Source organism: Lagopus leucura, unplaced genomic scaffold (genome assembly GCF_019238085.1).
Source record: "Lagopus leucura isolate 7727_CA_CO unplaced genomic scaffold, USGS_WTPT01 Super-Scaffold_100001, whole genome shotgun sequence".
NCBI classification, from domain to species: Eukaryota; Metazoa; Chordata; class Aves; order Galliformes; family Phasianidae; genus Lagopus; species Lagopus leucura.
In genome coordinates, this window is record NW_024962262.1 from 101,501,080 (window position 1) to 101,516,835 (window position 15,756).

The window sequence follows — 15,756 nt, forward strand, 5'->3', positions numbered from 1 at the left end:
GGCTAGAAGGCATTTCTTAATCCTCTTAGTATGTGATTATGTACAGTAAATCTTTTTGACTTATGGTGCTAGGTCAATGCCTTATGAAAATTTAAGTATGTTGCACCTATGCAGTCCCCTTTGTTAAACCAAACGTATAATGATGTCATCAATGAACGAATCCAGGGTTTCATTTTTTTTTTCCCCTCTACAAAACCTGTATTTCGTAAATCTTTGGGTTATAGGATTCATTCTTCACTCATTCATTCATTCTTCATCTTAACGGGTTTTCCATTATTTTGCCTCCGACTGATTTTGATGCTGAGTCCTTTCATTTGCATTTTGGGAATACTGTCGTGAATGTCTTACAGTATTTCTCTAATATCCCACATTTAATTAAAATTGGAACTGCTGGGCTAGAGAGCTTGCTAGTCAACTCTTCTAGGACTGTTTCTTTACTGACTTAAAAATATATGTCCCCAATAGATGTTGTCTGATTTCTTGCTTTGAAACTACGGTACTGAAGAGAAGTTGCTATTTTCATACTCCTGCCACGTTCTGTTTCTGACTATGGGATTAGAAGTATTTGCTGACTGATTTTCTTTATTCTCTAGCAGTTTAATCATTTTTACTTAGCATGGATATTAGCAGTATTTATTTGTCTGCTTTTTATTAAAAAAAAAAACACAACAACAATAACCAAAACCAACAAAAACACATCAAAAACAAATGAAAGCTCCAAAATTCCTTTCCTTTTATCAGTGGTTTTGCTTGCCGCAAATTTTTCCTTACTAGTTTTTGAGGGTTTTTTTTTTCTATCTAATAATATCTGTTTTATCTCATTTGTCTGGCCTTCCCCTTTTCCATGTGTTGTATTTGGGCCTTTTGTCTTTTTTTCCCCCTTGTTTCAGTTGTTTTTTCTTGCTCACAGACTTTCTCACTGAACCCAGAACAAGCTTTTCCTGAAAGCTTTGCGGAATTGGGATGTTTTTGGCCATACAATCATATTTTAATTAAAGAATAGTTTTCATTCACATTTTCCCGCCTTACATTTTTTTTTTCTCTTCCAAGCAACTCAGTTCACAAGTTTGCTCACCTTGGAATTTGCTTTGTGAAGCACAGACTATGCATAGGTTTATTACTGCCTGTAGCTCTCCTCCACAGGCCCATGTTCAATACGAACATATAAAACTGCCAGTTTGCACTCACATTGCCATGTCTTGTATGCATCGTGTTGAACTCTGAGAAATCGACTTGTTTTGGGTGCAGCGTCTAGTTTTAAGGAAATTAATTTTGAAAATGGGAAGGATATTTGGCTGACTGCTTGAATACCTTGGGGAATGTCTTGCAAGTTAAAACATTTCTTGCAGTGTTGTGAGGTTTGTTGTTGTTTTGTTTGTTTTGTGTTAAAGGTGCTTGAGATCACCTTCCCTTGTTTGGTGCATTGTTTTCTTATGTCTTCTATCCTTCCTTCTTGGAATCTATTACCAAGCACAGGGATGTCTGTGTATTTAAGGCTGTACAATTCTTTTGTTACTGGTAATTTCAAAGGTACTGCTTATGTTTGTGCAGTTTGCTGCTGTTTCTGTAACTTTTACTATCACACAGGAGGAAACTGGCTTTTATTAAGGTGCTTTCCCATTGAGTTTCAGAAGTGCCACTTTATTCCTGGACTTTTTTTCCCCCCCCAGTCAGTTGAATTTCTTATTTCTGTTTACACCAGGAACAGCAATCTGGGCAGAAACAATGAAAAATACTTTATTCTCATTGTCACCTAGTTGAGTTTTTATCAGGTCTTTCTCTTTGAATTTCTGAGGCTGCTTAACACATTCAGAGTGCCTCAGGGTAACTGAAACAGTATAGTAGCTACATGCAGGATGCAAAACATAACATCCGTACACAGTTATCCGCTATGGAGAAGAAGCCTCAAGTTTCAGAGTGTGACTTTGTCAGATTTGTATTCTCAAGCTGACAGCAGTTCAAATATTTAACTTCCACTTGCAGGAATGGGATATTCTCCAGCAAGATCCTGTGGTCCTTCCTCTTTAGCTTCCTGAAATCTTTAACTCCGCATTTTCTTCATAATGCCAATCCATTTGTTCCCCTATGTGTATACCGAAGAAGACTTGGTATTGATTCTGGAGTTCTGTGTTAGTTTGCATCTTGAGTCTTCACTGGAATGTGGCAGCACTCCTTGTCCTTTCCTGAATCAGTTGTCACTTCTTAGCTGGATTTTGCAAATTCTCATTGCTTTAAAAGGAAACATCATGTAGGCTGGAAATCATTTAGAAAAGTCACCCACAACATGGTAATGGAATCTCAGCCATGACTAATGATAGCATTGCTGGTCTATAATTCAGTTAAATCTTCAAGAAAGATTTTAAACTTGCACAATTTAAAGCCCTATGGTTGATCAACCATGTCGCTTATTTTGCTGGTTTTCACTGCCATTGAAACTGCCATTCTCTTCTTTTTTTATTTTCTTTTCCTTCTCATAAGGTCTTGTTACGCCTTTCTTCAGTACATTAAAGTCTTCTGCTATCAAAAATCTTTTCTAATGAGTTACATGCCCGTGATCGAGCTGCTGTATTCATCTTTCCAAACAACTGAATTTAATTGAGCTGGTGTAGGTGTCTCCCAGTAAGGCTTGGCTCCCTCCTGTAGCACTTAGCTATTGCCTTTCTTTTCCTTTACAAAAGGACCAGGCTGTGTTGTACTTAGATGCAAGTCTTGCTGTATTAATCCTGGACCATCTTGAAGTACCAAACTTACATTGCCACAAAAGAACATGTAATTCTTCTAATGAGATCTTTTTCATTCAATTAAATCAAATACTATTATGTTTCCTTTCTTAGCTGAGTGTAACCCAAATAGATTACGCTTTGATTTTGCCAAGTCAGCATTAGGTCAACTGGCTTCTAAGCTACCGAGATGATCCCTCTTATTTTTCAAATACTTTTAAAATGAAAGTATTTACTGGCTTTCTGGAACACATTCAAACTCCAAAGTTGTTTTGAAAGGAAAGGCCATTGTTTCCATTTGCTTGCCAGATGATTCTTTCAAAATTCTTGATTGTGAGTTTATAGCTATGCAAATTCTAGGATGTTTTATGGGTGGAACTAAACGTCTTCATAGATATCATTGGCAATAGGTAATAATTCATTACTTCATAGATTTGTCTACATCATCCAATTTTCTTCATAATATAGAATATAACTAGGAGATTCTGCTTGTCTTCTATATTTTTATCAATTATTTTATCATCTTTATATCAACAAAAGGATATATATCTTGTCTAGGATTTTGCAGGTAATGTACCCGAAAGCTGCCCAAGTTTACTAGTACAGTTCTGAACATAGAATGAAATTTTTTTGTACATTTCGCTAACTACATGATAGGTACCTGTCCAATCGTCATTTCAGGTACAACAGATTAAATTTGTGTGCATGGTTTCTTGTTTCTGTATAGTAGAACACCAGAGTACTCAAGAGATGTAGTGACTTGGTCCAACAAACATTTCGATTTCATGTAGTGTCTATGTAATGAATGGAAAAAAAAAAAAAAACTGCAAGAAATCATGACACCAAAGAACTAGAGTCTATGCCTAGTTTTGCTGCTGAATTAGGATATGTTTTTGGATTGTGGATGCAGCTATAGTTTGGGGCATTTGGCATCGTCTTTCATATGCAAGGCTGATTAACCACGCGTGGGGAAAGTGCTCCAGATAAACTGATGTTTGTGAGAATGGAGTGAGGGGGGGGGTGGGGGTGGGGAATTAGTCTTTCCTGCAGAGGAAATACAGAGCAGGGACCTCCAAGAAGAGCTGAATGTGTACCTTTATGGCAAAAAAAGGGAACTAAGTGAGAGACTTTGAAATTGTAGGCTACCTGCTGGGTGTGCATAATGATCACTCTCAAGTGCTGACCTTCACCTTGTGGTCTGTGGACAACATTTAAGAGGTCTGTAAGGTAACTGAAAAACCAGAGGCTTACATTTTAGGCAGGTGTTTACATTTCCAAGGGAAAATATGCAGGCATCTGTAGATCAATAAAGGCTGAGAACCACTAGTCTTCAGTAGGCTGTTTAGCTTCCCTCTGTGAGCTGTGCAGGCCTTCTGTGGGGTACAGTCAGATCCTGCGTGAAATTACATCACCATGTTAGCAACAGGGTGTAATTGAAATGGTGAACTCTGGTGAGGAGAATGGTAACTCAACTATCAATATGCGAGGCTGGGTGGGGGATAGCAGTGGATGACATTGTGCCTTGAACCTACTCAACCTATCTTCCTTTAAAATTACCTGTGTCAGACATAGGATGGCTTAGGTCGGAAGAGATCTCAAAGATCACTGAACTCTAACCCACCTGCTGCTTGCCACCCACCAGCTCAGGCTGCCTAGGGTCCCATCCGACCAGTCCTCAAACAGCTCCAGGGATGGGGCATCCACAGCTTTGCTGGGCAGCCTGTGCCAGTGCCTCACCACCCTCTGAGTAAAGAATTTCTTCCTAACATCTAATTTTCTCTTATTTCACTTTAAAGCCACTCCCCCTTGTCCTATTGCTATTAGACCATCAGAGAATTGCTGTCCTTCCTGTTCATAAGCTCCTGCTGAGTACTGGAAGGCTGCAATGAGGTGTCCCTGGAGCATTCTCATCTCCAATCAAAACAAGTCTAACTCCCTCAACCTTTCTTCATAGGAGGAGAGTCTGAGCATGTTCGTGGCCTCCTTGGGACCTGCTCCAACAACTCCACATCTTTCTTGTGCTGAGGGCCTCATGGATGCAGTACTCCAGATGGGTTTCACAAGGCAGAACAATCACCTTCCTCGTGAGGAATAGCCAGGATGTATGTGATGGATGCTTGAAAATGTAACAGAAAAGCAGAAAGAGATTCCAGATAATTCTCTGCCTCTGTTCCTGGACAGAGAACCAGTTCCAGTGTGGCACTGGACACCTGTCCTGGCATGTCTCAGGATGTCAGAACCTTGAGGAAGCCTTACTGTGAGGTTTATTAGCTCATACCTCATCCAACACTGCTACACTGGTACTTTAACTCATAGAAATGTTTATGCTAAAACATATCACACCTCAGCAGTAACAACAGTAGTAACCTCACTGCAGATCAGGATTCTTCCGGAAACCTGAGAGATGTACTTCTCCATTAACCTTGAGTTTTTAAAGAAAGCATAAACAGCAAGAAAGCAAACTTCTCAATTCAGGAACTAGTTTTTTGTTGGAAGAGTTTTTACTTCTACTGGTCATGATGCCACATGAGTATACAAAATTCCCTCTCCTTTTTGTTTTTCAATTTTACAGCAGTAGTTAATGAGGTTAACCAGATTCATTTGTGCACTTTGCTAAGGTTTATCATTTATATTTTTGGAAAAGGTATACTGTTCTGTCTTTCATATCAGCAGTGACAGCAAAGCCAAACGGTGTTTTTCTTTCTACTTCAGTGGAATAGTGTTTTGACACATACACAGCCTTGGCTTGGAGGGTAAGCTGGGATTCCCGAGTAGTCTGGTAATAGTGAAGAACTGGTAATAGTGAAGAACACCTCTTCCTTAAAATCAGCTCCATCCACCATGGTAACTGCAAACAAAATGCTTTTAGGGGCTTCTGGTTTAGTCTTGTGACAGGATATAGGAGATACGATTTTTATATAACAGCCATATCCTTCTCTTTAATTAAAGAGTGTAAGGCAATTTATATAACAATTCTGAAGTACTTTACAACAAAGTGAGGCTTAATAATGCTCAGCTTAAGTGGAACCAGTTGCTTCATGAAAGAGCCAAAAAGCGTAAGAAAAGGTTTTGATTAAAAATATTGAGTAACTTTAATGACTCCAGGAACAGGACTATTTGTATCTCCAGAACATTGTGGATCTCTGTATTAACCAAATAGTCTGTCAGCAAAGCGGTCAATAATTTGAACAGCTGCGATTCATTCTTGTCGCAGCCTCTCAGATTCGTATTGCAGACTGCTAGAATACTTAATCCCTGCAGGTCCATATAAATAAAGATCTGGTGCCTTGGAAGATTTTTAGGAGGAACAAGAAGAACCAAGTCTGATCAATTTTCCTTGTGGATGGTATCTAGTAACAAGGTACCCTGAACAATGGCTGTTGTATAGTCAATCAGGAGAATAAGGAGGGGGAAAAAAAACCAAAACAAACAAAAAAAAGCAGCAAAAATGCAAATGAAATTTAACATTTACCAAAGAAATTCATTGTCTCTTCAGCACTGCATCATAAAAAATTAACTCAGTCTCCTGATACAGCAATCCTGGATGTTACGTTTTGGTCTAAAGACCAAAAGAAGATAATTTTGTCTCAGTTCCTTCATAATCAGACTTGTGTCCTCACCTTCTCACCCTTGCATGCTGCATGTGCAGCCACTGGCAAAGGGCTCTTAGGGGAAGGAGTCCTGAAGTGTGTAGCAGAAGGGCCTGTAACCTGGAAGTAATACGTGGCAGCGCACAGTCAGAAAAGCAGTTTTGTCGAGGTGGAGAAAAAAAGAGCACGCTCACGTGTTTAACTTGGTGTAACTGTTCTAGCGGTGCGGTACGTACCTAAAGTCTGTACTGCTGTCACTGTACAGCAAAGTCCAACTCTGTAATAGCGCAGCAGTTACTCGTGGCTGGCAAGTAGCATGGTGGATGGCAAAGCCCAGCGCTACTACAAACCAGCAGCACTTCCTCACCCAGCCGATCCCCCGGGAGCGCCTAGACGGGTTGTCGGAAGTTAGGCGCAGCCAGGAGCGACCTCTGGTAAGCCTCCAAACGACGAGGGTTGATTCTTCTAGCACGGAGAAGAAGGATGCAGGCGTTTACCGGTCGCGCAGGGCAATTCCCTTCTCCGCAGTCCCGTGCGACAGCCCTCAGGCCAGCGCTCCCCCAGGAGCGGGCGAAGAGGCAGCCCCCCGCAACCGCAGCCCCAAATGTCCACAGCAACGAAGCGGAAACGATGGGGAAGAAGGGCGGAAGTGGCTTCGCCGGCATGACACGAGCTACTTCCGGAGGGGAGGGCGCGCCGGTGTCCGGCTCCTGCCGGAAGCGCCAGTGTGTCGGGTCCCAAGATGGCGGCGGGGATGTACCTGGAGCACTACCTGGACAGTAAGAGCTGCCGGGGCGGGGCCGAGGGCCGCGGCTGAGGACGGACGGGCAGACTGTGCCTCGGGGCGGGGACTGAGCCCTGCCTGGGCGCTGGCCGAACCGCGGCTGCCCCGAGCCCCGAGGACGGCAGCGTTGCCCGATGCCTGGCTGTGAGGCTTCCCGGAGCCGTGAGAGCTCCCGGCCGCGCTCCCTTCCTCCTTCTTTCCTTCCCTCGTCGCCGCGCAGAGGCGTCCTGGGGCTGCTTAGAGGCGGCGGCAGGGGCTCCGGCTGCTCGCTCGTAGCTCGCTGCCGGGCAGGGCTCCCTCGGCAGCCCGGCCCTGCCTCCGGCCGTGGGGACCCGACGCCGCGCTATCTGCCTGCCCCCGGGGGAGCTGCCGGCTGCTGCTGCTCCTCGGCAGCGCGGCTTCGGGAGCCTTTCTGGGTTCGCTGGTGGTGCAGCGTTGGTGGAATGAAGCTGAGGGCAACTTCTGTGTCTGCTGGGGGATTGTTGCTGCAGCTGCTTTCGCTGACATTTTAAAAATGCAGCCTTATTTCGGCTATGAATACTGATGGTACTCCTTTAAGTTGCATATAACTGTATCAAATTATGTTCTCCGCACGGTGAGACTTAGAATATAAATATATTCCTTCTTCCCTCCGGTCTTCTTAAAATGGACCAGTAAAGTGATTGGAGGAGTTGTTCTTGAAGAAATGTACTCATGGGTTAAGATTGGGTCACCTCTTTGATGAATGCAGTTTTCACATTTTCTGATTGGATGTCAGCACTGGAGATGAAAAAGTTTGGTGTGTTAGAGCATGATGTTAGTGGTATGTATCTTTTATTTCACTCTACTTGGCCAAGTTACATCTGTTGGCATATGCTAGGTAGCACTGGAGCATGGTTCTTCAGGAATTGTGCTGATCTAGATCTCCTCCAGCACAGAGCTGCTGTGTGGGAACAGAGCTGAAGCATTCCCTGCGTTACGATCTACGGGAGCATATAGTGAATTAAGGAAGGTCAAGAACCACAATACACGATGTTTTGCCAAAAAAGCTGAAGAGACACTGGTAGTGGACAGGCAAGAATATTGATCTAGGAGCTTTGAAGAAGGAGAATGCAAAAAGCAGGAAGAAAAGTTGGACAAGGAGACAAAGATAGCTGGTAGATGGGAGGATGGGGGCTGGGCAAGAGTGGAGCAAAGGAGACAAACGAAGAGTAAGCGTGTGGGGGATGCAGTGTTTCTTTACTGCAGGGAGCACAAGTGTATATTAAGAGCTGCGAAGACGAAGTAATGAAAGATTGAGTTTTACAGCCAGTAGACAGGAATGAGAAAGATTTGGTGCTGAGTGTAGTGATGTATGGCAGGCATGAAGTTGAAGATGAGAAAAGCTTTAGATGAGTTTGGTAGCTAGAGTACTCCCATCAATGCCAAGTGCCTCAGGATTTTTGTCACTGTCAGCTAAAGTCTGTGAACTCTGTGGGAACTCTTTCATCCTCCTCTAATACAAACATGCAGCAAAAATTACAAGCTTCTATTTTATGTCTCAGCCAGGATGTGTGGTCCTGCAGGTAGATGTTAATAGAGTGGTGCTGTTTTTTTGTTTTTTTGTTTTTTTAATGTGTCTTCTGGCTAAACAGATGTTAGGAGGAGCAAAGTGTTTGTTACAGTGGCTTTGTGTTCTTTGATTTTTGTTTGGTATCCTGTGTATCACATGCAACATCCCGTTATTAGCTAACTGTAAGAGAGCTGCTGTGCTCAGTCTAGGAGTTTCCTTTAGAAAAGCAGAGTATGTAGTTTTTAATACTTATGGAAGAGAATATATCACATCATCCTTCAATGAGTTAGTTTACTGATTGGTTTTCCTGTCACTGTTTTGTAGTAGTTCATTTTCACAGTTTCAATATTTTGTTGCACCTATAACGCCTTCTGCCTGCCGCGTTCAAGTGTCCTGTTAATAAATATTTATTGCTTGTGTAGATTCAAATTAAATAAATCATCTTCTTTTTGGTAAACTAACCAAAACAATCAAACAAACAAACAAAACCTACTCTCATCTTCTGTCAACAGCTTTGAATTTCTGACTTTCTGAAAATGCGTGCAGTCCTTTAGTACCAGTCTTCTTTATGGCGCTAACTAAAGAAGTCGGGTTATTGCTCCTCTGTGGAGAGTGCCCTTATCCCTATTGGCCGTTGTGTTTCAGCTGGAAGTTCTTATTTGGCAGTTATCTGCCATAGTTAATATATCTGCCTTATTGTTTCTTGGAAATACGGTCTGGCATCCTTTATCCCTTACTTTCCCTAAGTGTATTACTTTACATGAGACTAGATGAAATGTATCAGGAGTTAGACTGTTGTCTTACTGCCCTAGTGGTCTGTTCCTTTTGTTTTTGTTCTTCCAGTCTATCTCACTTACAGGCAAGATACACTTCTTTAATGCATCAAGACCTACTTCACGTGTGATTTGCATGAGTGGTGCTTGTAATTGTCTGTAATGAGTTCAGAAGCCCTATGTAGCCTTTTAAACTCATTTTAATGTATCTTATGCTTTTTGTTGTTATTATAGATGCAAGATGCTTTCTGGTACCGCAAGTATTTGATGCAAACTGTAGCTTAATCACCCAAAAAAAAGAGTGTTATTTTAGCACCTAGTTTAGATATAGTTTTCCATTGACTTTTTTTTTTTCCCTCCCACAGCATTTCTCCTCCATGTCGTTCACTGGCTGGATCTGCACAGGGAATGTGTGAGGAGGATGTGATGAAAGAGGGCAGTTGTTTGTAGGACCTCTTCGAATCCTTGAAGAAAGGAAGGTGTATGATGAATTAAGTGCAGATGGTAGGAATTAAAAGGGTGGTCTCGTGTTTGAGGCAGTTGGATACCACCCTGATGAAGTGAGTTTGATGTCTGTGTTTGTTTTTAGGATGTGCTTTTTACAAGTTCTTCTCAAACAGATCATTCTGCCCTTAAATTGGGTGAGCATTTGTAGTTAGAGAAATAGACTTGCAGAAAGCACATGAAGAATGCAACTGAAATGTGCTTTGAGCAGATAGTTCCAACTTGTGAGAAACTGTAGCGTTTTTAGACATCTAAAGAAGCGCGTTTGCAATTACATGGCCTTAACTCTTTATCTTATTTTTTCATTCCTTTGGTGAGGGAAGCAGGCTATTCCATAGCAGTGTCATGAGAAAGCATTCTCATGTCATATTAATGAGCACCGTGAAAAGCTGATTGCCTGGTTGGCTTTCAGATTGGGTTTTGGATAGTGTATGTGATGACTCTTATTAAGCAAAAAGGACAAAATAAAGCTTTCAGTCACTAGTCAGTTGTTTGGTATGAGAAACAGCTGGTATGACCATTCCATGTGGCAACTGAAGCCTGAATGTTAAAATGCACAGAAGATCTGACAAAGCTGTACATACAGGCTTAGTTATTTCAACTTGTGACTTTTTGAGTCCTCTATTTTGGACCTCTCAAGATTTTTTTTTCCAGGAGATTTTTGTGCTAGCCAGGTTATCAACAGAGTTCTTGGTAGAATTGTCTGTCAGCTTCCTAGCCCTGGTATTTTACTGGCTTTCAAGTGGTTGTTGTAATTTAAAACTGGTTTTAGGTTTAGGATTAGACGCGCCCTTCCGTGCCCCTGCTGTAAGGTGTTAATTTTAAAGCTCAATTGTCTGAACTATGTTATGCTCCCAGCAGGTGTTCCTGCAGCAGAAAAAATGTCCGTGTTACTTCTGTGCTGAGCTGCCTCACGGAGGAGCTCCATATTGGGTCTTCTCTGATTTCCGTCCTTCCTTCCTCCACCAAACTGAAGCTGTCCCTTTGATGACAATACCGAGCCAAAGGATTAAAGAGAGGAGAAACGTTTCTTGCTCCAGTTCTGTTCTCTTTGATTATTTGTGTGGCTCTTTCTTCACCTTCCTTTAGTGACTGAAGTTAAGCATGAAAAGTTTTCCATCTCTTCAAATATTGTTCTCCTTCTCTGAAGCATTTAATGGTCTATAAAGTATTTAATGTCTGCTTCTGAGGAGAGAAAGCCAGATGCTGAAGTGTTTTCCTCCATGCCAAGAAAGGAACACAACTTTAGTTTGGGGGAAGCTATGGATGCAAAGGAATTAGAAATGTGGAAAGGGATGGAGGAGGAATAAGAGGGAAGAAAAGTGCGGTATTTTGTGATTGCATGTGTGTGAAAGCTCTTCTAATGAGTTTGTGCTTGGTCAGACTCTAGTTACTGTGTTTGGCTCAGTGTTTGCTCTCTTACAGAGCTAGAAATACTTAGTGCAAGCTTTAAGGGAGAGAAAGGAAGGGTGACTAATACAGATCTTCTAGAAGACAAGATGCAAACACCAGAGTTTTCTTCGTGTTTAGATGTTTCAAGAGGACTGTAGAGCTGTTAGTAGGCATCAATGAAATGCATGGATAGAGGGAAGTTGCAGTTTTCTGTGAGTTTTTTGTGAGTCTCTGTGAAAGCATCACGATTGTAGGGATTGTCTTTGTAGTAATGTCAATGCATCTCTTTATTTACTTAGAGGATGTCAGAATAAAGTAAGTTAGAGGTAGTGGTATCACAAAAATCTTTTATGGCAGCAGAACCGAGGGATGTACCACTCTCCAACTGTCTAGTGCCTGAATTTACTGTGAACTGCACTCTGCTTGCTTCCTTATGATAAGGATACATCTGCCTACTTTGCAAGGGTCTGTAACCCTTAGGAAATCAAGTGGTGCCGTCTCTGCTGGTTCCAGCCATTGTTGCCCACCACATATTTTTCAATCTGGACAGATGAGGCTCTGGCTTTATTTGCCTTGCTGAACGTAAACTTTTATAATTCCATTTGGAAAGTGTGTATCAGAATGGAAGGAAATTCAGATTTTCATTATAGTTGAGTTAGTGAATAAGTGTCATTGGAAAATGATGATAAGGGACAATTTGAAAAAAAAAAAAAAAAGTAGTTTCCAGCTTCTCCCACCCCAAACCTCTGACTATCTAGATTCTGCCGACATTTGGTCTAAATTAGATCTAAATACTTGGAAGAGTCATCAGATGAGAGCTGGTAGCCTCAGTGAGCTCAAGAAGCAAAAGAATGTCACTGGTCTGTCTGCTCTGATAGCTGCTTGATGTTCCTCCCATTGTCTTGGAGACTGCCAGTCAGGACCTATTCCAGGAGTAGACACTGGGACACGATGGAGTCCTCAGTTGATAAGTTAGCATGGTACCGTGTAGTCACTTTTGGGGAATGTTCCCTTTTAATTTTCATTTATTTATTATTATTTATCCTTATGAGGGAGACATCAAGTTTCCTTTGCTCCTTTTATTCTTCTGGCACATGGACATGTACTGGTTCAAGGCTTGTCAGTATTAGAAAGCTTATTCCTGAATAAGCACAGAGCAACAGTAGCAGCATCCACCTTCTTGAAAGTCATCTTTCTTCCCCTGCAGCTGCCACGGGAATGTCTCTTACCAATGCAGTATGTGGCCATAGCCTTCAGTTCCTGCTTATAAATCGTTTCACGTTACACTTCAGATGCACGCATCTCTTAAATTGTTTTAGTGCAGCGTACTGAAAGATGCCTTTCACCTTTATGAGACTTCGGATTAGTTGCATCTGTGACGCAGCACATATGGTCTATGGAAAATTACAAAAGATCTTGTGAAAGGGAGAGGATTTGGTGATTCATAGGCATCGCTTGTTTCTGTGTGAAAGCTACAGGCACAACCCACACTCAGCTAATGCTTTTATTACTGCTAATGGCCAGTTCGTTTAAAATTGATTTTGTTGTTGACTGGTAATTTTTTCAGAGCTTCCGCCAAATGGTTTTATAAGACAAAACATTCTGCATTTTCTCCATGTTTCTTCGCTTGACCAAAACCGAATCTGGTGCAACCATTTTGTCAAACACTCCTGTTCTCTCTTTGGTGGTGCCCTTGGAGATCTGCAGTGGGCTGGGAATGCCTGGAGTGTTTCTAATTTGACTTGCCAGTCTTCCGTATCCTGCAAACTTCTGAAATCGAGGTAGATCTTTAACACAGGGATACAGTTCCTATCAGTACAGCCTGCTGTCTTGGTTGTGGATACTGTAGTATTGAAAAGTCAGAAAGAACCCTTCATCCCTTCAGGAAAGGGCACACTCTCTTTTGGGGACTGTTAGGCTTCTATGGCTACTGCGTGGACTGCTGTTGCTGACTGTTACGGTGTCTCTGGACGGTGCATGACGTAGATGTGCCTTAAACTGGCATGCAGTGCACTGGCCCAGCACTTGGGATGTTTAATGCAGCAGAATTCCTGGCTGGCCTTGAACAATTCAATCTGCTGAGTACTAGTTGTAGTACTGTTCCTGTAGAGGTGGTGGTGAGGATAATGTTGGAGGTTAGGCTGCACATGCTGCTGTAGTGCTGAGCACTGTGTGAATGGAGAGAAAAGTACATTATGCTCTGGCTCAGATTTTAATGGACTGTGTAGGAAGCTAATAAATGGAGAACAAAGCAAAGTAGACAGAGTACTTTAAAAGGGTTTCATTGTGTAAAGGGAGGGAAGGAAGGATACATCATTCCACTTAATAAGGAAGCAAGGAAGTTGCTGAAGATTACCCTAAGCCAGTTGATCTGTGCTGTAGTTCAAATGCTACAAAATTCTGAAATCTCTTAGCACCAAAAAGTCCTGTGTTCTTCCCTCATGAGAGCTCAGCCGTTTTTCGTTCCAGAGGGCAAGGAACTTATCCTGTTTCTTTGCCAGTCTGTTATAAGCAGGATTTCTTGATTGCTGTCAGCAGTGTAGTGTTAAAGCTGGTTGTTGAAATCTGTACTGTTTAATAAAGCATTGTGATTGTGTTTTAAAATGCATTTTGACTTTTTAATAAACGTAAGCATACCTGGACATGGTAGATGAGCGGATATCTTGGGAAAGGCACCATGTATTTGTGTAGTACTTTGGTGCCATAGATCTCTTTGGAAATGTGGACACTCGCAGTACAAACCCATTGTCTGGCACTGCTGAAACATGCACAGTGAGAGGATGAAGAACAGCAAAAGTTACCAGATTGTACAATTCCATGGGCTCATGGGCTTGCTTGTTGTGGGTGTGAATTAACATCTCAGTTCAGCAGCTGAAGTTTAAATGTCGATTGCCTGCACTGACAGCTGTTCACCCATTACTTTTATTGATTTGTTTGCTGTTTTGTTTTTGATTTGAAGGAAGGAGGGTGGTGCTGGATTCTAATTTTTGGAAAGTTAAGGGTCTGCGTGGTTCTTTTGGGAAAAGAGATGTGTTGAGAGAAGAACAGGAATGGTGGAAGGAATGGCAAGGAAAAAGGATGAAGGATGAGAGCAGAATGGGGATGATGAAAGGACAAGGACCTGGGAAGCAGAAAGGAATAAAAAGTTTAACCTGTAATAGAGAATGAAAACAAGGTAAGAAAAGGAAGGGGAGGCAGAAACTTGGAGATGTGCAGTGATGCATAGGGTAATCTTGCTGTGGCAGGAATGCAGGATACATGGGGGGCTGTGCATTGCTCTCTGCGATCTGTGCAAATGAGTGAAGTCGCAATAATGAGAGTCCATGGTTTTCTATAGTCTCCCTTCAGGTTCTGGAATGCCTATGTAAGGTCCCCGCCTTCTCTTCTCTAGGCTGAAGCCCCAACTCTCAGCCTGTAGGGGAGGTGCTCCAGCCTTCTGATCATCTTTGTGGCCCTCCTCTGGACCTGCTTAATGTCCTTCTTGTGTTGGGGGCCCCAGAACTGGACACAGTACTCCAGGCACAGTCTCACAAGAGCAGAGTAGAGGAACAGAATTGCCTCTCTTGACCTGCTGGCCACACTTCTCTTGATGCAACCTAGGATATGATTGGCCTTCTGGACAGGAAGCACATATTTCTAGCTCATCTTTAGCCTTCTCATCAACTGACACATCCAAATCCCTCTCCTCAGGGCTTCTCTCAAACCATTCTCCACCCAGCCTGTATCTGTGCTTGGGATTGCCCTTACCCAGGTGCAGGACCTTGCACTTGGCTTTGTTGAACTTCATGAGGTTGGCATGGGCCCACCACTCAAGCCTGTTCAGGTCCCTGTGAATGGCATCCCTTCTCTCTAGCATGTCAGCTTGGTGCTACTCAGCTTGGTGCTGTCTGCAGGCTTGACGAGGATGCACTGTCCATGCCCACTGTCACATGTGACACTGCCCACTGTCCACGTTGCCTTCAAAGATATTAAATAGCATTAGACCCAGCACTGGTCCCTGAGGAACATCACTCGTCACGGGTCTCACTTGGACATTGAGCCATTGACTGCAACTCTCTGAGTGTGACCATCCAGCCAATTCCTATTCCAGTGGATGATCCATCCATCAATTCCATTTTGTCATGCAGGGCAGCGTCAAATGCTTTGTATAGGTCCAGGTAGATGACATCAGTTGCTCTTTCTTTATCCACTGATGTTGTAACTCCATTGTGAAAGGCCACCAAGACATCTGATTTTTATGGGACTGCTGAAGTGTTGTTTTCTGATAGCCGTCACAACATTGGCCAAGTAATTTCAGACCACTGGAAAATACTGCGATGAAGAGTGTTTGTTTATTTATTAGTACTTTTGTTTGTTAGAATAGATAAGTTCTTTTGGGTTAAGCAGCAGAGAGCAGAAAGCTTTCCCATACACAGGTGTATGGGAACTGCTGAGTCACGGCCTGAACCTCTGATTGATCACC

The 15,756-nt window shown here is 42.5% G+C and overlaps 1 protein-coding gene and 1 long non-coding RNA gene across 7 annotated transcripts in view; one reads left to right on the plus strand and one right to left on the minus strand.

Moving 5' to 3' along the window:
* Positions 1-1,711: 1,711 nt before the first annotated feature.
* Positions 1,712-6,967, minus strand: LOC122177581. 3 transcript variants are annotated; one of them, XR_006178104.1, is made up of 3 exons: positions 5,456-6,967; positions 3,972-4,113; positions 1,712-3,514 (listed from the first exon to the last, which is right to left on the minus strand). It is a non-coding gene; the product is annotated as an uncharacterized LOC122177581 (long non-coding RNA). The 3 variants fall into 3 exon arrangements; XR_006178105.1 differs by having other exon boundaries at positions 1,712-4,113; positions 6,193-6,967; XR_006178103.1 differs by having other exon boundaries at positions 1,712-4,113.
* A 25-nt stretch (positions 6,968-6,992) lies between these two features.
* ING4 (inhibitor of growth family member 4) overlaps positions 6,993-15,756 on the plus strand; it is a 15,000-nt gene continuing 6,236 nt past the window's right edge. For 2 of the 4 annotated variants that reach the window (XR_006178102.1, XM_042867121.1), the window contains exon 1: positions 6,993-7,089. Coding sequence is in view for 2 of the 4 variants with exons in the window: in XM_042867121.1 (XP_042723055.1) it covers positions 7,053-7,089 (37 nt within the window). In the remaining 2 variants the exon portion in view is untranslated. Of the gene's footprint in view, positions 7,090-7,543; positions 7,897-14,843; positions 15,710-15,756 lie in introns of those variants that run through there. The other 2 variants (XM_042867123.1, XM_042867122.1) reach the window with 2 other exon arrangements.